Here is a 20,912-nt window from a genome sequence, read left to right on the forward strand (position 1 = left end):
AAATAGTTAGATAATTAGCTAGCTAGTTAGACTAGTTAATTAGATACCTGGATAGTTAGTTAATTATCTAGTTCATTAATTATTTAATTAGCTACTTAGATTAATATTTTGTTAATTAGCTAGCTAGTTAGACTAGTTAATTAGTTAATTAGATACCTACACAGTTAGTTAATTAGCTAGTTCATGAACGATTTAATTAGCTACTTAGATTAATAGTTAGATAATTAGCTAGTTAGTTAGACTAGTTAATTAGTTAATTAGATACCTAGATAGTTAGTTAATTAGCTAGTTCATGAATTATTTAATTAGCTACTTAGATTAATAGTTAGATAATTAGCTAGCTAGTTAGACCAGTTAATTAGTTAATTAGATACCTACACAGTTAGTTAATTAGCTAGTTCATGAACGATTTAATTAGCTACTTAGATTAATAGTTAGATAATTAGCTAGTTAGTTAGACTAGTTAATTAGTTAATTAGATACCTAGATAGTTAGCTAGTTCATGAATTATTTAATTAGCTACTAAGATTAATAGTTAGTTAATTAGCTAGCTAGTTAGGCAGATAGTTAATTAGTTAAGTAGCTACTTAGATAAATAGTTAGTTAGCTAATAAACCAACGATTTATCTACGTAGTTAATTAACAGACTAGCTAACCTAGCTAATTAACTATAGACAGATAACTTTAGTTAATTAGTTAATTAGCTACTTAAATAAATAGTTAATTAGCTAGGTTTGCTAGTTAGGCAGATATTTAGTTAATTAGCCTTACCAAATTATTTCCTCGTTCCACAGTAATCTGTACTGGAACCCCAGCTGCTGCTTGTTGAGTATCCATGCTGAAATTCACAGATAAAAGCAGAAATTTATGTAAAAATACTAAACTAGCTCAATATTCCACACCTCTTATCTCCATAGTCTCAGAGCGCGAGAGCGTCCCCGTTTCCATTAGCAACCAGCTGTCCTCGCGAGATCTGAGCGGTGAGTGAGCTTCCGTTAGAGCGGCAGAAGCTGTGTTTTTAGCGCAGCTAGCTTAGTTTATAGTTATAAACTGTTTATATAGCGTTAAAAGCGAAGTATTACAGTTCTAGAAATATATAACCTTCATATTTACACAGAAACGCGCGGGGTCGGTGTGTAGCAGCTCGCTGTCCGGGGAAGGTTAGTTTAAACCAGACCTGCTGGAAAATAGCGGTGGGTTAATTCAGATCCGGAGTGCTGTAAAAATCCAACCCGGTATTTCCTTACAACTGCAGGGCTGGCTATGTATAGAGCGGAGCTGCAGCAGAGCCAGTCACACAGGTGGAACAAAATCCTGGGATGGATTTTTACTTTTCGGACCTGGATTACCCACCTGTACTGGAAATGCAGTTTAAAGTTATTTACATGTATTTAAAGCTAGGTTTTCTTCCATAGTTAGCTTCTAAAAGGTTTTTTTGTGATATACACTAATAAATATACCGCTGAATAACCGTGAAATTTATTTTTTCCTGTTAACAGGCAGGCCAGCTCTCTGATAATGTCAGTTTCTTTGGATGAAGTTATTAAAATGTGCTGCACACAACAGGCAAAACTCACAGAAACCATCAAACAGTGCAGAGATATCCTACACTCCATGTAAGATTTATTCATCTCAAGCTTGATTTACATGTAGCTATCATATTTTGTAAATGTTGTGCATGTCAGTGTATTTTTATCAGTTTTCTGACCTTTTGAAAATAATAAATTGGGTGTAAAACTTTAATATTTAATATTTTTTTATTTAGTTCATAGTGAAAAAGAAATGGGTTCTATGTTGTTGTTTTTTTTTTTTTTTCATTTATTAAGTATTTCATTGTTTCAGTTTTTCATGTATATATACAGCTCTGACATCCTCTGGGAAAAAAAATAAAGAGAACACTTTAGTTTATAAATCAATTTCTCTGATTTTTTATATTTATAGGTTTATGTTTGAGTAAAATGAACATTGTTGTTTTATTCTGAAACTACGGACAACATTTGTTCCAAATTCCAAATAAAAATATTTTCTTGTCATTTAGAGCATTTATTTGCAAAAACAACATGCAGAGCTTTCAGACCTCAAGTAATTTCTTATTTATAAAGTTTTAAGAGTTCAGAAATCAATATTTGGTGGAATAACCCTGGTTTTTAATCACAGTTTTCATGCATCTTGGCATCATGTTCTCCTCCATCAGTCTTACACACTGCTTTTGGATAACTTTATGCCTTTACTCCTGGTGTAAAAATTCAAGCAGTTCAGTTTTGTTTGATGGCTTGTGATCATCCATCTTCCTCTTCCTCATGTTTGCAGGAAGGTTCCTGTGATCCATATTAGTGAAGCTGACAGATCAGCAAGTGTGTGTGTAAAAAATGAAGGTAAGAACAAATTAAATGGGGAAAATTAAGCATGCTTCATTGCGGGGCTGCACAATATTGGGCATAATATATTACTTTACTTTGTCGTTACGATATACACTTTGTTTTTTTTTTCTATTAATTTCTCAGACATTCCTGTAAAAGAACTGCAAGAAATCGATCTATTGGAACAAGTTCTAAAAAAGGCTGTGAAAGTCCGCAGCAGCTCTGCCCTGCTCAAAAACCATGGAGCACAATTACAAGAAAAGAAACCTGTAGAAAACAGCAATCGAGTACCAGTCTCTATCAAAACCACGGCTAAAGATTCTGTTCAAATAAAACCCAAAAAATCAACACAGACTGGTCCTGCCAGGAGAGGACCTTCAGCTCAGACCACCGTCAGAGCGAAACCACTGGTAGCGAAACCTGCGACAGTACAGATCTCCAGTACTGCTGTTCAAAAGTCTTCCAGCCAGAGCACCGACTCCAAAACCTCCACTGAGGAGAAGATTATAGCTGGACCACCGACTGACGACATGCAGTTAAAATCAGCAGGACAAGTGTCTCTTCTAAAAGAGCCAATGTGAGTCTATTCCTTATTTTAATAAAAAAGCATTAGGACTCTGAGTGGTCCAGCAAACTAAAGCGCTGCCACTATCATCGAGAGATCACTGGTTCGAATCCCGGTCATGCAGCTTGCCATCAGCTGCCGGAGCCCAGAGAGAGCACAATTGGTTTTGCTCTCTCTCTGGGTGGGTACAGTAGATGGCGCTCTTTCCCCTCATCACTCCTAGGGTGATGTGGATCAGCACAAGTCTGCGTCTGTGAGCTGTTGTATCAGAACCCAAATCGCTTCGCTTTCCTCCAAGCGTTAGCGCTGTGATGCTACTCGGCAATGCTGCATCAGCAGCAGTTGGGGCATCACTAGTGATAGGGGGAGTCCTAATGAGTGGGTGGGTAACTGGCCGTGTAAATTGGGGAGAAAATGGGATAAATAAAATAATAAAAAGCATTAATCGTATTGTGTATCAGGAGCTAAATGGTGCTTTATTGTTTTTTTCAGGGTGCTTTCTCCCTGGTTTCCAGTATGGCAAGCGCAAAGGACCAAAAAGAACAGGTCAGTGTGTTTACAGTGTGTTTGTTCTGCATAAAAATACATATAAATATAATATAAAGAGATACCAGTGGATGTATTACTTTTTAGTCCTTGAGTTCATTGTGTTTACAAGCACTCAATGATCAGTTCATATAATCAGATTAATGCACTTATCTGATTATTATAAGTAATCAAATAATCAGCATACTCTGTTTGATTTCTTCCATCAGAGTAAGTTCTTAAAATATGATTAAGAAATCTAATAAAGAGAGCTGATTTCTCAGTGCATGTATAACCAGAGTATTCTGGGATTGCATGCATGACAACAGACTGGCTTCTGAATATTCTAAATATTTCTTTGCGATAATACAGTACCAGTCAAAAGTTTGGACACATCTTAAATGCAGTGTTCTTTATGTGAAAATGTTATTACTATTATGTTCAAACTATGAAGAAGACATATGAAATTATTTAGTAATGACAAAGTCTTAAACCAGGATATGTTTTATATTTTAGATTCTTGAAAGTAGCACCTCTTGTTAGATGAACAGTTTTGAACGTCTCTGCTGGATTTCCTCAGTCAGCTTTATGAGGTAGAGTCACCTGGAATTCAGGCTTTCAGTTAACAGCTGTGCTGAACTCATCAAGAGTTAATTACTTGAATTTCTTGTCTCTTAATAAAGTGTTTGAGAGCATCAGTTAAAGTAAAGTAGTGAAGAGGTAGAGTTACAGGTATACAGTGAATAGTGAATATTTGAATAATGTTCTAATCCAGATTATGGGGAAAAACTACTCAATTTAGTAAAGAAAAGGGAAAAAAATAAGAAGAACTTGACCTTCATTGAAGAAATGAAGGTCAGTCAATCTGAAAGTCAATTTCAAGAACTTTAAAATCATCCTCAAGTGTGTTTAACACTACACTGTTACAATGTTAGGGAAAAATGACTGGTACTGTATTTCTATTTGTGTATTATTTTAATATTTTCATTTCCTTATCCTCAGACTGTGGAATAAAGTTCTGAGCCGACACTCCAAGCCGGTACCTGAGCGAACTCACTTTCGAGAGAGACTCAGCAGCACTGTATCCTTCCATTCGTGGGTTTGGGTAAAAATATATTATTAACTATAAATCCTAGCAAATTTAATCAGGAGAAGCTCCAACCTTATTATTGGCCGGTATCTTTAGCTTCTCTTTCTTAATAATGCCACAAATATTGTTACCTAATACATAAGTGTGTATTAATTTAATTTAATTACTATTAAAATTACATTGTTTAATACTAGTAGCAGGGTTGTACAGTACCTGTCAAAAGTATTTATACATATTTTGCCCTACAGTATAAATGAATAGTGAAATTATCCAGATTATAAAGGAACATATAAGGCCAAATATACAAACCAAAATACTCTGATGAACTTATCCTGTGCAACAGAGGGAACTCCTAATGAGAGCCAGTTTCATCATCATTATAATGTATATGATTGTCTTTTTTTAGTGACTGCACTGACCCTAATTTCTTAAAGTTTTTTTTTTTTAAATATATATACTTTTCTTTACTTAAGTAAAGTTGAGTAGTTTTTGCGTCTCATAATCTGTATTAGAACATTACTCAAATAGGGGTATTCACTGTATACCTGTAACTCTACCTCTTCACTACTTTACTTTAACTGATGCTCTCAAACCTTTACATTAAGAGACAAGAAATTCAAGTAATTAACTCTTGATGAGTTCAGCACAGCTGTTAACTGAAAGCCTGAATTCCAGGTGACTCTACCTCATAAAACTGACTGAGGAAATCCAGAAGAGATGTGCAAAACTGATCATATAAGCAAGAGGCGCTACTTTGAAGAATCTAAAAAGTAAAACTTATTCTGGTTTGTTTAACACTTTTTTGTCTAATAAATAATTCCATATGTTTTTTTTTTCCCCCATATAATTTTTTTTTTTGTGGTCGGCACGGTGGCTTAGTGGTTAGTACATTCACCACCCAGCACTGGGGTCATGGGTTCAAGTCCCTATCTGGGTGGAGTTTCCAATTAACCAATTCGGGTAAATTGAATATTCTAAATTGCCCAGAAAAATGTATTAGTCTAAATTGATTTGTATGTGTATGTATAGGTATGTGTATTTTAAAGGATTGTGAGTGTGTGTGTGTGTGTGTATAAAATGTATGTATGACTGTGTGCCCAGATCCATATTTGTCCTGGGTTAATGCTATAGTGTCCGATGCAGTCCTCCAGGTGGACGATAATTTCCGGTTGAGAGTATGCTGTGCTCTGTTGGCTGACGCTTTTCACCGGTGTGTGGATGAGTGTTGAGGGTAAATGGTTGTGTGTAAAACGTGTAAAGCGTCCATTTAAAGTGTATTTAGTATTTTGGCTGGAACTGTATACAGTAAGTATTATTGTTGTTCTGAATAACAGCTGGTGTGCTTTGGCTCCTTGACCCGTTGTTGTGTCAGTTCCCGAAGGATTGGCTCTCTGGACAGGTATCAGTCAGACAGGCGGAGCTGGACTCCCTCACGCAGCTCGGACTGGACCTGAGTCAGTGCTACCGCGCCTCGCTCCGGAACCAGCAGCCGCTATCAACCCGCGGGCCGGGCACCGATCCAGGTACTGAATCCATCAGAGAGGGAGGAAGGAATGAATGAACGAATATAGCAGGAGTGTGTAGGAGGAGAGGCTGAGAGATGAGCATTGTGGATAATATGTTCTGATGTGTTTGTATCATTCTGGTTATAGTATTAATTAAACTTAGCAGTACATTAAAGATACATTCGTGCAATATATTTCCTAAAAAGTATCCAGCGCTGGCCTGCATTGCTGCATTTAGGGCTGAGTATTGTTTTAAAACTTTTGTTACCGGTACAGACATGATACTTTTAATTCGGTATCAAAAACCGAACTATACTTTTTTCCATAACTCTTTCTTACTACATTGTACATAACTTTCTTACATACTTTGTTCCCACACAATGTATTTATTTAACAGCCGACATGTAATCAATGGAAGACCAAAACTGCCCAAATTAAAAATAAATAAAAAATGTATATACATCACTCAATAAAAGTAATATGGTGATAAAAACTGTAAAAATCAATAGAAAAATAAATAAATGTACATAAAAACAAATATTGTTATTGTTTTTGTTATTGTTATTGTTTTATTGTTATTTATGGGTTTCTTTATTAAAATTGTTTATTTTTTTATTCATTTTTTTATTGATTTACATAATAAATCAATAAAAATTATTTACATTTATTTATTTCTGTATTTATTTATTTCCTGATGTATTTATTCCTGCATTCATTTATTTTCCAATTTATTCATTTCTGTTTTTCCTTGTTCTTCAATGATAATGAAGGGGCTGTCCAGCATTGATGTCACAGTGTCTAAGCATTCCTATTGGTTGATCGATGTCAAATACCCTAGATCGATTGGGGAATAAATGAATGCAGAAATAAGTAGTTATGTAAATAAATAAAAGAAATCAATCAAAATAAAAATTAAACATAGTTAATAAAGATATATAACAAATTATTAAGATATTTATTTGTATGTATTTATTTATTTTTATATTAATTATAATCATTCTTTGCCATTTTAATCGCCATATTACTTTTATTGAGTGAGTTACTAAAGTTTTTATTTATTTATTTATTTTTAATTTTGGCAGTCTTGGTCCTCCATAGTAATCTCATTTTATACTGTCACCATGAAAGACAAACAATGAGCATATTTGTTTGCGGCTCTTTATTAAAAACAAAATTATTGCTGGTGCTTAAACTAAAAATACAGCTTTGGAAAAAAAGTGAGCACTTAAAAACGACGAGTTTCTTTGATTTTACCAAACTGAAAACCTCTGGAATATAATCAAGAGGAAGATGGAAGATCACAAACCATCAAACCACCAAACTGAACTGCTTGAATTTTTGCACCAGGAGTAAAGCAGCATAAAGTTATCCAAAAGCAGTGTGTAAGACTGGTGCAGGAGAACATGATGCAGAGATGCATGAAAAAAAACTGTGTTTAAAAACCACCAGGGTTATTCCATTAAATATTGATTTCTGAACTCATAAAACTCTTTATGAATATGAACTTGTTTTCTTTGCATTATTTCTCATTTTCCTGCAAATAAATGCTCTAAATGACAATATTTTTATTTGGAATTTGGGAGAAATGTTGTGCATTTGAGAGTATGCTGTGGGCAATTGGCTGTGCCTTGAGTGTAATTGTAAAAAGGTTTGTTAATGCCAAACAGATCATATTGTGTGCTCCTCTAATATTCTGCCATGTATTTGTGTTGATGCTTTGTGTACAGAAGCATCACTGGAGAGGCAGTATGAATCGGTGCTGATGCTGCAGGGACTGGAGAGAATGATGATCGGAGTCATTAAAGAAGGAGACCGCCTTAAAAAAGGTACGTAGTTGGGGGCGCTGAGTGGTCCAGGAAAAAAACTTGTTTATTCGTTTGTTTGTTTTTTTTTATTGTTTTTTTTTTAAGGAAATTACTTTTATGTCTCTCAGAGTCTGAGAGGAACACCGGGGGGGCATTATTTCCAGTCCGAAGGAGAAGTATGTGGTCCTGTCTGCCCCCTCTACTGTCCTACAGCACTGAAGCAGAGCTGGAGGAGCTGAACACGCTACAGCTGAGAGTAAATCAGCTTCAGCTGGAGATTCACCTGCACCAGGTCAGAACCAGCACCTCATACACCTCTTAACATCCAGCACCATGTCCAGTTCACTGAGTGATGGCATATATTTATTATTGACATATATATTTATTATAGTATAGATTGACACTATGGTCTGAGGTCCTGCTGCTTTAGCTTCAGCAGCCAGAGTCCGAGAGAGAGTACAGTAGGTCATGCTGCTTCAGCATCAGCAGCCGAAGTCTAAGAGAGAGAGAGAGAGTGCAGTAGGTCACGCTGCTTCAGCATCAGCAGCCAGAGTCCAAGAGAGAGTACAGTAGGTCATACTGTTTCTCCATCAGCGGCCGAAGTCTGAGAGAGAGTACAGTGGGTCATGCTGCTTCAGCATCAGCAGCCGAAGTCTCTGTTAGAGGCCGCATTCCTCTGTTAGGTAGGATAAATTAATCAGAGTTACCATCCTCAGAAACCGCAAGTTAACAGCTCCCCAGATAAGAGCAGCTAAATGCTTTACAGAGTATTTTGGGATGTTTAACACTTTTAATTGAATATATTGCAATATGCTGAATTGTGAACATGAATCTATAAAAGTTAAAAAATACACAGCTCTAAAGGTTCATAGCAGACTCAATATTATAAATATATAAACAGCTCTGGAAAAAAAATAAGAGACCACTTCAGTTTCTGAATCAGTTTCTCTGATGTTGCTATTTATAGGTTTATGTTTGAGTAAAATGAACAATGTTGTTTTATTCTATAAACTACAGACAACATTTCTCCCAAATTCCGCATAAAAACTTTGTCATTTAGAGCATTTATTTGCAGAAAATGAGAAATGGCTGAAATAACAAAAAAGAAGCAGAGCTTTCAGACCTCAAATAATGCAAAGAAAACAAGTTCATATTTATAATGATTTAGAAATCAATAGAGAGATCAGAAATCAATATTTGGTAGAATAACCCTGGTTGGTTTTTAATCACAGTTTTTTTGCATGCATCTTGGCATCATGTTCTCCTCCACCAGTCTTACACACTGCTTTTGGATAACTTTATTCTGCTTCACTCCTGGTGCAAAAAGTCAAGCAGTTCAGTTTGGTGGTTTGATGGCTTGTGATCATCCATCTTCCTCTTGATTATATTCCAGAGGTTTTCAATTTGGTAAAATGAAAGAAACTCATCATTTTTAGTCGTCTCTTACTTTTTTCCAGAGCTGTACATTAGAATATATGGCAATTTTAATTATTGTCTTTTTTCTGTGTGTTTTTCTTTTTTGCAGGCCATGTCTGACACCCCTACACATCCTCAGTGCTCCATACCTGGCTCTCTGAGTGCTGCTTCACTGCGGGGTCTGTATTCACTGCTTGGAGAGGGAGGAGCACAGTTTCCTACACTAGTTCTGGACTCTGAACCTCAACAGACATAAAAAATAAAGACTGATGGTCAGTAAAGCAGCTGGACTTCAGGTCACATATGATTAATGTGATTATGTGAACCATTAACACAAAAAATGGACCGTTTTAGGACCCTGAGATGTGATGGGAGGGGATCATCTTAAACGCTGAACTAGAAGATATTTATTTTTGCAGTTTTCTTTCTTTCTTTGCGTGTGTAAGTGTGTGAGACAGCTGTGTGTGCGGAAAGGCTGTTATCTGCTGTGATAAACGCTCGATCTGAGAGCTGCAGCTGTTCTGATAGAGCAGAATGAATAAATCTGCCAGCTGCTCATCTTTTGTCATTAATGGCTCATTCTTCTGCTCACTGCGGGTTTTAATCACTGCTGGAGATAATTTTCAGGCTTTTCAGCTTTTTAACAGCTGTTACTGACGACCAGAACTGAATTTGTAGCTCAGGGAGATCAGTGATGCTTTATATTATGTATTTTTATGGTAGGTTTTCACCAGTAGAGGCCACTGTATTACTGTTTTTATCAGTACTTATTTGGTCAGTCCTTAAAAGCCAGTTCTCTTGTGGTGCGTGTGTGTTGTTTTCTGTTTTACATCCTTAAAGAGTGATTTGACTGGTTAATAAGCTAATGTGAATGGTCCTTTTGAGTTTTAAAGGAGAGAATGCATTAAAACTGCAAAATAAATGTGGTTTAAAATGACTTGTTTGTACTTGGTTATCATCACCTTCTTCGTTTTCAGCTCATGTGCTTGACCATGGGTGGACCATGTATCCAAGCACACTTTTGTTAAATTCAGTTCCATTAAGTTTAGTTAGAAACAGCATACTCCGAATTTAATGCAATTATTAAAGCTCACCTTCCGTCGTTTTTTCTTTCATTTTAAAATGTCTAGTTGTGGTCTCTAGTATGAATGAATGACATGTGAGCCGTTTTTGTAAAAAAAAAAAGTGCTCAGGTGTCTCTGTATAGCTCTTTTTTAATGGACTGTTTTAGGGGTGTGTCCAAAACGACCGGATTCCAGCTTTGCTCATGAATATTCATACATGCAAACAGCATGCAAATATCTCTCCCCTGATTGGCTAGGAGCACTGCGACGCCCCTCCGCCGCTCTGCCGCTCACTGCCTCCCACCTCCTAACTGATGAGCGGTGATGTTGCGTCGCTTCAGCTCCGCCTCTGGGAGTTTCTCGAGCCAAGGTGGGCTGGTCTGTGAGTTTCTGCCTACGTAGGCAGAAAGATGATTCAAAATTCACCCGTTTTTCGGAGGGGGGGAGGGGGGATTTCTTTGCTTAGCTCCTGCAGACAATGGGGGCTGCAAAACAGTTTAATGTGCAGGTGTACACATTCAACTCGGAGAGACCTACTGTATTCCACAAAAAACAAGAAAAATCGGATTTTCGCGGAAGGTGAGCTTTAACAAAATCTGATAAAGAGCTGATTTTAGATCAGTAATGGGATCTCTCAATACATGTATTCAGTGCTTGTATATCGTCGCTGTCCATTTTGGTCTATTTTTAGTTTATTATATAATTTGAACAGACAATCCATATCCTTACACTGTGCCGAAATTTCTTGAAGAACTGACCAATAGAAATACTTCAAAATGACCTGAAATAAACTCTTTTTACATTGACTTTCATTGAAAGCTTGGAAGTTTTTTTCTCTGTCTTGTAAAGTTGCTTTTTTAGAGATACTTGTTTTTCATTGGACAGCGACGATATACATTTAATTTGAGTCTCAGTCTGTTCATGAGTTAAAACAAACCATAGTAATAGAATTGGCTCGATTTGTTAAAAACGTTACATTATTCTTTGAGATTATTGTCCGGTTGCAAGGGAAAAATATGATTACGAGTTTTTGCATTATCTGATTACCCGGTGTGCGGTGTCCAGCTGTAACGCTCCGGAGCCGGTCTCTGTTCAGCCTTCCAGCTACGGCCCTGATAGTGAGCCTTGGGGCAGGTGAAACATGAAGCACATGGAGCAGATAGAACACTTGGGCTCGCTCTGGCGGTATACCAATTACTTATTTATTCGTTTATACATGAACTAATGCAGCACCAAAGGAGCTTGTAAAGATCTCTTAAAGGCACAGTGTACACATTACTGAATACTGGCCAACATATATTTCCCCTAGGCCATTTAAATGCTCATCCCCCCACCCCCCCATTGTGAGAATGTGTTCAACAATACAAAACACTTCCTGAGATTTTTATACTCAAATCTTTATACGCAAATTAAGTTCTAATTCAGAATATTGTCGAAAATATTCTGCTTAAATGCTTGACCAATGAACAAGCAGGAAATTCATCTTCATCAGAGAGAGTCGTGTGTAAATAATATACAGCTGCTGGAGTTTCTGCTGTGCTTTTGGAAAACAGCAGTGAAGCCTAAAGAGGTTTATACTGATTTGTATGATGAAGAAAATCTAAAAAATAAAGGGATCCATTATTTTAATTTTAGTCAAGATTAATAATCAATTATTATAAGAGATTGAGCTCACTATTATATTATAAACATAATTTGTCAATGTCAATTTTTCAACATTGATCTTTTTGTCATAATCTTGTTTTGAATAATCCAATTAAAGTTTAATCAGATTAAATTAGATCTAGATATGCAAATAACGATTTTAGGCTGGATACTATATGATAATAATCAAATTAGATACGTGTTCATTGTAGCGATACACTCTGCCAAGCCTTATATGGGCGTGTCCTTTACGTACGTATGTTACTTGAGCTGTATGATACACCGTATGTCCTGCGTCAGACTTTAGTGAGTTTAGTGTTGCCAGCTCATTACCAGTATGACTCACGGTGTGCTTGGCATCGCTGTGGTGTGTATGCGGTGCGGGCAGTTCTGTGCCAGGCTGGTATGAGTGCTGGGCTGGGTTTGGTGCCAGCGTTACTTATTTACGCAAAGCCACAGTATGAGAAAATTAAACTGTGGCTCTCTGGGTTATTATAATGCACTGTGCCCACAATCAGGTGGCACAATCTGCTCCAGACTGGTGGCACAGGTGGCGCTGGGTTCCCACAGCGCGGCCGTGGGTGGGTGCCCTCCTCCAGCCTCCACCCACTCTGCTCCGCATGCACTGACTCACCCACAGGCCCGGACCAGGGAGCGCACACCTCCCAGTTTGGACTGAGAGGAAAAAATAAGACAAATATGAAGCAAATCAATTAACAGAGATGAGCGCCCACTGCGAAATGCCACGTTTACACGTTTATACTTATGCCTCGGGTTATATAACGTGCCTTGTGTGTCTGCAGCGTAGTTGTTTAACTTTCTTACAAACATATTTCAGTGTTAATTAAAGCTATTTTTTATAAAAAATGTCAATATATATATATCATATATATTATATATATATATAGATTTTATTAGAATACTGTAGGTCTACAGGTTAAAACAAGTTCTTTGCACAAAAAAATCACTCTTACATAAAGAAAGAGATCTATCTCACCAGCTCTATTCTTACCAGTTTCAGTCCCTTTCAGAATAAGCCGTTTAAGGGCTCTTGTCACTTTTATGCAAATAAGATGTCGCTGGCCACACCCCATGTTTACACTGATTGTTATAAATGACAAAACACGAACAAGCTAGTTCTTCATGCTTAACTGCGATAGAAGCACAAAACTCATCTGCTGTATTGCCACAGACAGTAGGTACAGATCCCTCCCTCAGAGGAAGTCTGCTGGCTAATCCTGCTGTACTGGTACTGTCTAAGGTTCTCAACCAGCAGACCAAAATAGTGATTGAAATAGTGTTTCTTTAATTGATCTAGTGGGAGGGGCTATGGTGAGGAATAGAGCCATGGTGTTTTTTTTATTGTGATGTCACTATAAGGGAGGAGCATCCAAGCGGGTCATAGAAGCAAATGATTCCTGACACCAAACTCTTTCAGCTGATTTGCAGAAAACTAGTGGATGGATTTTTTGGTGCTTGTAGCAGTCAAGACCTATGTGGAAATAAAAAAGCATGCCAAAAAAAGTGTTTTTTGCATAATATGCAAAAGCTTAGGTTTTCCATCATATCGTGGTAAAATTTTAGTATATAGTATTTAGTACATCATTTTAGAAAATCAAAATATATTTTTGAAACAGAATTCATTCATGACTACAACTCTAGCTCAACCACAATTCCTTCAAATATCATTTTCACTATAATTAAAAGTGATAAAGATGGAAAATATGTTTTCTGTGCAGTCTGAAGTCTTATTATTGTGATAAATAGTATGTGTAATATATGCTAATAAGATTATGGAGAAATATGATCAGATATTAAGGAAACTTGCTTGTTACAGAGTGGAAATCTGTTTGTGTTTTAGCCTTTGACTCCACCCACTGCCACACCCATTTCTCAGTGCTATTTCCACACCCCTGGTTGCCAGCTATGGAACACAAAAGCAGGTAAGCACAGTGTTTGTTGCAGCCCCAGCATCCTTCTAAAAAGCTTCCTGAGCAGTTTAATAAATGGAGACAGCTTGGAACCTAGAAGGACTACAAGACAGAGTGGGTAGCTAAATAAATCAAAATCTTTAGCTATTAGGGATGGGCATTTTAAGTCATTTTAACATTCAAGGCTTGCATTTATACACACTTATGCAGCTGGGTTATCATGGTGTGCAGTGAGTATTTAAGATAAAGGTGAGGTAAAGTGATCCAGACTAGTGCTGGCTAACCGGACAACACCAACTTGGCAACAACTGGCATTCTGTATGCTCATTTTAACAAAAAAATTGAAAAAACTCGCCTTATTCTCGTTTGTGTAGGTTAAGTGTCCTTAACCTGGCAACCCAGGTGAGCTCTGTGTCTGGGGAGGAAGGGGCGGGGCAAACAACTCTCTGCATTAATTTAAAATTGGACTGTAGGTGCTATTTTACATGCTTTAAACTATTTAAAGTTCTCTTACTGTTTTTTGGGTGAACAGTTCCTGCAGTATAATCACGCAATTACTCTTAATTGCAGTTTATCCCTATTTCTATCCACCAGCACACCCTCTGCTTTTATACACTCTTCCATTGTTTCTTCATCTTATCCCTCCCGTCCCTCGTTTGCTCTTTCTTTGTTTCCCCTCTTCCTCCTCCTCCTCTTCCTCCTCCTCCTCATCCCTCTTTACTCTGTGGCTCTGCTGTTGGAATTAAAGATGCCAGCGCTGAGTCACCGCGCTCATCAATTACCCTGCATCTGTGCCCATCATTAGATTCCCTCTACTCCGTCAGCAGAGCGCTGAGCCTTCACGGCCAATCAGTGGAGGAGTTCCAACAGCAAGAGAGCAACATGAGTCTGCACATACACAGACGTGCCAAAAGTCATGGGACAGCAGAAATGTCTGCCGTATCCAATTTCCAACCTCGCCTACTCATTTAGTGGCCCCAACCCCTTCTCCCACATCTAACGTCTCAGACTGCCTTCATTGAGTTTACAGCGCAGCCAAAAAGTACCAAAAGCAGAGCATGTTTACCATTTATATCAAGATTTATTGCAAACTAAATAACATTTTGCTTCATCTCATTAATATGAACTTTGTCTCCTAGAGATCTCAGACCTGTGCTTCATACACACAGTTTTTTTCAGTCTGTAATTAATTAGCCAGTGGAAGCCCAATGTGTTTGCCAATTTTCTTCAGTATAGCCAGAGAGGAAATAAAATAATAAATGGAGGATGTAGGAAGATGCAGTGTTTGATTGGAAATTGCATGACAGGCAGATTTTCTGTATAATTATCTTTTTATTAAAATCTGATATTTTCGTTTGTATGGTTTGTATTGGATTGTAGTGATTTATGTGGTTTACCTTGTGTAGTTTTTGGTGATTTGTGAGATTTCTTGTCATTTGTGTGGTTGTGCTTTATGGTAATGTGTTGTGATTTGTATTGGTTTGTGGTGATTTGTGTGTTTTAAGACTGATTTGATTTGTGGTGATGTGGTTTGCATTGATTTGTGTGGTTTATAATGATTTGTATAGTTTATGGTTACTCTGTGTGGTTTGTGGTGATTTGTGTGGTGAGGTATGGTGATTTGTGTGGTTTATAATGATTTGTGTACTTTACAGTGATTGGGGTGAATTGTGTGGTTTATGGTGATTGTGGTAATTTGTGTGGTTTGTGGTGATTTGATTAGCTAATGCTGATTGTGTTGATTAGTTTAGAGTGATTGTAGTAATTTGTGTGGTTAATGGCGATTGTGCTGATTTTTGTAGTTTATCGAGATTGTAGTAATGTGTGGGTTTATAATGATTTGTGTGGTTTGTAGAGATTTATGCTGATTTAAGTAGTTTATGGTGATTATATTGATTTAAGTATGTTATAGTGATTGTGGTCATTTGTGTGATTTATAATGATTTGTGTAAATTTTAGGGGATTCATGAAGTTTATGGTTAAGCTGTGTGGTTTGTGGTGATTTGTGTGGTGAATTATGGTGATTTGTGTGGTTTATAATTATTTGTGTAGCTATGGGGATTGTGGTGATTTGTGTTGTTTGTGGTAATTGGGGTGAATTGTGTGGTTTATGGTGATTTGTGAAAGTTTATTGTTACTCTGTGTGGTTTGTGGTGATTTGTTTTGTGAATTATGGTGATTTGTGTGGATTATAATGATTTGTGTAGTTTATGGTGATTGTGGTAATTTGTATAGTTTATGGTGATTGTGTTGATTCGTGTGGTTTGTGATGATTTATTGTGATTTCAGTAGTTTACAGTGTTTGGGGTGAATTATGTGATTTATGGTAATCGTGCTGGTTTGGGTGATTTGTGTAGTTTATAATTATTTGTGTGGTTTGTGGTGATTTGTGTAGTTTGTAATTATTTGTGTGGTTTGTGGTGATTTGTGGTGTTTCGTGTGCTGAGCTGTTAATTGGTTATCTCTTTATCATTATTGTAGAAAAATCCCTGTGTGATTTGCGGCGGTGGAGGCTGGGGAGTTGGTGGGGAGTACACATGGATGTCCATACGGATGCTTTTGCAGGCGGTTGGCAGTCTGCCTTTGTGTGCTGCAGCGTGGGTGGGTGCGGGTGTGTGGGTGCATGTGTGTGAGCTATGGAGGGATTAAACAGAAACGGAGAGGATGATGGGAAGCTGGGCTGTGCTCTGCAGTGCTGTAGTAATAGACAGTAAAACCCCACTCTCTCGTAAAGCTCAGAGCTCAGAGCTCTCGCATGGAATCCCCTGAGTTCAGTTCCTCGGCCAGCGATGGAGGAAATATGCTCGTGGACAATTTTACAATATTTCTTTTATGTCGTTCTTGTTTGTTTTGCGTAATCTCCCAGTGATTACCTTGCTGTAAAAGGCAGCTGCGAGGACCCCCAGAACCCCCCTGAGGCAAGCTTGAGGAGATAATGGCTTTGAAATGGTTAACCCCCAACCTCCCATCCTCCTGCTCTGGCATTTGACGTCACGCTGTCGCTGCGACCAATCGGCCGGTCTGTCCCGCCCCCTCAGTTCTCTTTCACTCCACCTCCTTCCATTGGCACATTATATACCCACACACAGCCGGGCTGGAGAAGAGTGGTGAATGTGCTGCTGCTGCTGCTGCTGCTGCTGATTCACAATGCAGAACTCTGAGATTGGACAGCGGAGGCACAGGGACTGTGATTGGATTTCCATGGGAATTCCGTGGATCTAGCTCATCTTATTTATCTCATTCACCAACACATTCAACACAACCATCACAGTCATCACAGCCATCGTCTTGCTCCTCTTGCTCTTCTTGCTCTTTTTGCTTTTACCAATAAGAAGCTCTTCCCATCTATTTGGATCTTAGAACCACCTTCTAAGCACCAAGACTTTTCCAACAAGTCCCTGCGCAACATAACGCAACAGCCCGACAGACTTCTACAGACTTCTCCAAGGCTTCTCCAGATCTTCTTCAGATCTTCTCAAGACAAGATGGGCTGCACCGCAGGGCACCTGGCTTGCCAGCCTCAGCCCCAGCACCCTGGAGCTCCAAGCCAGGAGGAAGGCAAGCCTCAGGAAGGGCCGGCCAAAGTCCCGGAGGTTTTGTCTTCTCTGGAAAGACTCTCCCAGGCCACAGGAGGCATGGAGAAGTCCTGGTACCGCTGCATCTTCCCTTTCGGGATCATCTCCCTGGTAATCGGAGTGGCTGGAACTGGTGTAACCTACACGTATAACGACCTCCCTCAGACCAAAGTGGTTTCGGTGGTTCTTCTGATCGTTGGGGTCATCCTACTCATTCTGGCTTCTTCCTGCTGGACAGTCCATAAGAAGAAGCGAAGGAAAAAGAAGGAGAGCGATCCGTTTAGTGGCGAGCAGTGTCCCCTTTGAGGAGGAAGAGGAGGATTCACTCTGGATTGTGGTAGTTCTTGATTACTTGGAAGGATCCACCAACCAGGTCTTTTCTTTTACAGTTCTTGGAGTTTTGGGAGTTCTAGAGGAGTTCTTGAGGAGTTTTTGACAACTTTCGACGACTTGTTCACTCAGGTCAGGCAGCAGCGCCGTGCACTGTGATTCTCGGTAGGGACGGACGGTGGACCCCGCCGGACAGGCAATGCCGAAGGTTTCTGTCAATGTAGTCCCGCACGTAGTTTTCTGCCGCTCAGCTGGTGTCTAGTGTCAAAACAACTGTGGAGATGACACGTCGCGCCATTGCCAATTGGACGCACACACATATCCAGGACACTTAACACCTGCAGCCGGTTACACCGAGCCTCTGCTGGAGTCTCCACTGCCATCGAGATCAAGTCCCCGGCATTCCTGCCGTCAGGCCAGTGGGGCTGCCTCCCCCACCGGCAGTGAAGAAGTGGGCCAGGGTGGGCAACCGAACACCACGGCGAAAGAGGAGTGCACCCCCGTCAGCGTCGCACGTCATTCTCCCGTCCTGTGACACCATAGCAATGTGCGAGCTTTTTTACGCAACGGGAGAGTGGAACCCGAGCCGACGTGCTGCTAGTCCTTACTGGCAGCTGTGGATCAGTAGAGAGAGAGGGCATGGGCTGGAGAGGAGGTCACTAATGTCTGTATGTATGTGTGTGTGAGTGTGTGCACAAGTGTGTACGAAAGAGTGTGTGTGTGTGTGTGTGTTTGAGGAGTAGACAAGTACGAGGCCAGGAAGATAGAGGAGAGCCAGCGAGCAGGCATGGCATCTGCTCACCCTCCTCTTCTTTTTTTCTCGCTCAGAGTTTTTCGCTGAGCAGTTCAGGCAGTGCACGGGGCTTCATGGGTCGGGCAGGTTTTCCGCAGACTCATGCACTAGTGTCTAATAGTGCCAGGTTCACACTACATGACTTTATGATTTTAGCTCCATCAGATTGCTCTAATGGTTGTGAACTCATTGTTCACACTACACAACCTGTTGTATTGTAGTGGAGAAGGTTTTAGAAGGTGTGGTCTTTTGCCAGGAGGAATCCATTGAGTTTAGTCTCAAAAAACATTTAAAAATAAGACTTGACATTTTTTTCTTCCAAAATTGATGTACATAAATTTTAAAAAAGCATTACAAGAGTAGATGCGATATGATCAGCTGCCATGCGTAAGACATGTTTTTTTCTTCTGAAATAGTTGTATGTAAATAAAACATTAATACAAGTGTTTTAATGCACTGATTTGCAGCAAAGACATGTTTCTCATTAGCATTAGCATTAGTAGCTAGTCGCTACAACAAATTCTAGTCACAACATTTTTCAAAGCCGTCTGCAGGTCCAGATATTAAATTGCTAGATATTTCACGAGGCTAGATAATTGTAAGGTGTTGACAATCACTAGAAGATCAGCAGATATTTGATCATAGCGAGTGAGCAAATTCCAATTTATAGCCAATTGAAGGCTTTTGTTTAGGTTCACATTATAATCCTCATTAATTAATTCCAAATATGCTACTCAAAACTTTTCCCCATTCAGGAGCTGCTGAGTTGGAGTGCTGCACTGCCCCCTAGCGCTTTTGTGTGTAGCGCATCTCACGTATGCATCACATTCATTTCTAAAGGAATTGCAACACCAAATAGGAAGAGTGACTCAAATTTGTTTTAAAAATACTTTGTTTGATATTTCCCCACAGAAAAGACGTACTGAAGTAACAGAAAATAACATAAAAATGTGCCTCTCACTGGCTGTAGCTAGTCAGTGCACTAACTTCTAGTCACAACAATTTTTACGCTGCCGGATATAGAGATGCCAACAGGTCCAGCTATCAAACCTGCTAGATATCTGACTAGGCTTTTTTTTAAACTAGTTTCTAAACATTTTTATATTATGTTTTCTGTTATAAGGGATGCACTGATGTGTAGTTAACAGTAAGTGCAGCCATACAGTCAAAAATAATGCATGAAATCCAATCTAACCATTCAAATTTCAGCCCAAATTTTAGGACCACGTAGGAAAAGTGACTCTTGATATGTCAACAAATCTGATCGCTGTCAATCAGGTTAAATATTTGATCTCAGTCACTTGAGATATATTACTCATGTAGTTTTTGTCTAAGATGGGAAAATCGTATCTACAATCGTGTAGTGTTAGAGCATCAAACTCTGGGACCACATTGGGCCAATTTGGCGAATTTGTAGGTTTTTATTCTAAACAACCAGCAGTGAAATTTAATTCCAAACCTAATTAATCAGTACACAAGCTTCTGATTGGTTGAAATTGAAAACCTGCAGCCACATCAGTGTTTGACCCAGTGTAGACGCATCATGGTGTAGTGTGAACCTGGCCTAAAACGATTCTAATTTCCTTGTAATAGTTTCATTGATGAACCAGTGAGCCAAAGTCAGAGCCCTTGTGTTCTGGATTAGCATGTTAGCATGTGAACAATGAGCCTCAATGATCAATGTCTCCAGAGAACCTGAGTCATTTCCTCCCTCTCGCTCAGAAATGGCATTACTGGAGGAAAAAATGAAAAACCCGCGACTGAACACCAGATGTCCGAACTTTCTTCAGAGTGTCCGAGTTTGACCCGTCCAGTGCCTTGGAGGAAGCGAGTGGGGCTCCGGTGTGTACCCTCTCGCCCCTTATCCTGTCGGCCAGCACAAGCTTTTCCATTCAGGCTAAGCCCCATTACTCTGTCATTAAATACCCTCCCAGCCCCCATAAACCCCTCAGCACTGGCACTGCCCCAGCCTGGCCCCTGCAGGAGGTTCACTGCAGTCCATGCCTTTGGGTTGGGTTGGGTTGGGTTTGGTTTGGTTGGATTGAAGAATCGGAATTGTAAAACTCATATGATTGTAAATGCTGTTCTTATATATTGTGTTGGATATTGGGAAGGAAAGTGACTAATAGTCAATAATTAATTGGTTTACAGATTAATGTACTGTATGCTCCTATACAGCTCTGGAAGAAAAATAAGAAACCACTTAAAAATTATGTTTCTTTGATTTTACCAAATTGAAAACCTCTGGAATATAATCAAGAGGAAGATGGATGATCACAAACCATCAAACCACCAAACTGAACTGCTTG

At 38.9% G+C, this 20,912-nt stretch overlaps 2 protein-coding genes and 1 long non-coding RNA gene across 6 annotated transcripts in view; 1 reads left to right on the forward strand and 2 right to left on the reverse strand.

Moving 5' to 3' along the window:
• Positions 1-948, reverse strand: part of cfap70 (cilia and flagella associated protein 70) — a 24,210-nt gene extending 23,262 nt beyond the window's left edge. For both annotated transcript variants that reach the window (XM_049467625.1, XM_049467624.1), the window contains exon 1: positions 772-948. In XM_049467625.1, coding sequence (XP_049323582.1) covers positions 772-837 — 66 coding nt within the window. In that variant the 5' untranslated portion in view covers positions 838-948. The remainder of the gene's footprint in view (positions 1-771) is intronic.
• The window catches only part of LOC125784350 (uncharacterized), a 57,274-nt gene extending 36,362 nt beyond the window's left edge, over positions 1-20,912 (reverse strand). The window contains exon 1 of the long non-coding RNA XR_007427136.1: positions 20,846-20,912. This is a non-coding gene — a long non-coding RNA (uncharacterized LOC125784350). The remainder of the gene's footprint in view (positions 1-20,845) is intronic.
• LOC103033323 (tubulin epsilon and delta complex protein 2) lies at positions 927-10,203 on the forward strand. 3 transcript variants are annotated; one of them, XM_022665056.2, is made up of 10 exons: positions 927-980; positions 1,500-1,616; positions 2,311-2,375; positions 2,505-2,937; positions 3,418-3,471; positions 4,453-4,531; positions 5,913-6,063; positions 7,773-7,871; positions 7,979-8,142; positions 9,376-10,203. In XM_022665056.2, the coding sequence occupies exons 2-10, from the start codon at positions 1,519-1,521 to the stop codon at positions 9,520-9,522; spliced, it is 1,290 nt and encodes a 429-aa protein (XP_022520777.2). In that variant the 5' UTR covers positions 927-980; positions 1,500-1,518; the 3' UTR covers positions 9,523-10,203. The 3 variants fall into 3 exon arrangements, 2 of the variants coding, with proteins under 2 accessions (XP_022520777.2, XP_049323602.1); XR_007427089.1 differs by lacking the exon at positions 927-980 and adding an exon at positions 987-1,160 and having other exon boundaries at positions 7,956-8,142; positions 9,376-9,486; XM_049467645.1 differs by lacking the exon at positions 927-980 and adding an exon at positions 987-1,160.

Source organism: Astyanax mexicanus, chromosome 19, assembly GCF_023375975.1.
Source record: "Astyanax mexicanus isolate ESR-SI-001 chromosome 19, AstMex3_surface, whole genome shotgun sequence".
Taxonomy (NCBI): Eukaryota; Metazoa; Chordata; class Actinopteri; order Characiformes; family Acestrorhamphidae; genus Astyanax; species Astyanax mexicanus.

Bases quoted from the DNA above. Each gene is read 5' to 3' on its own strand.
- LOC103033323 (XM_022665056.2), top strand. From the start codon at position 1,519: ATGTCAGTTTCTTTGGATGAAGTTATTAAAATGTGCTGCACACAACAG. The intron at 1,617-2,310 runs GTAAGATTTATT...TCATGTTTGCAG, and splicing joins AGAGATATCCTACACTCCAT to GAAGGTTCCTGTGATCCATA. The intron at 7,872-7,978 runs GTACGTAGTTGG...TATGTCTCTCAG, and splicing joins AGGAGACCGCCTTAAAAAAG to AGTCTGAGAGGAACACCGGG.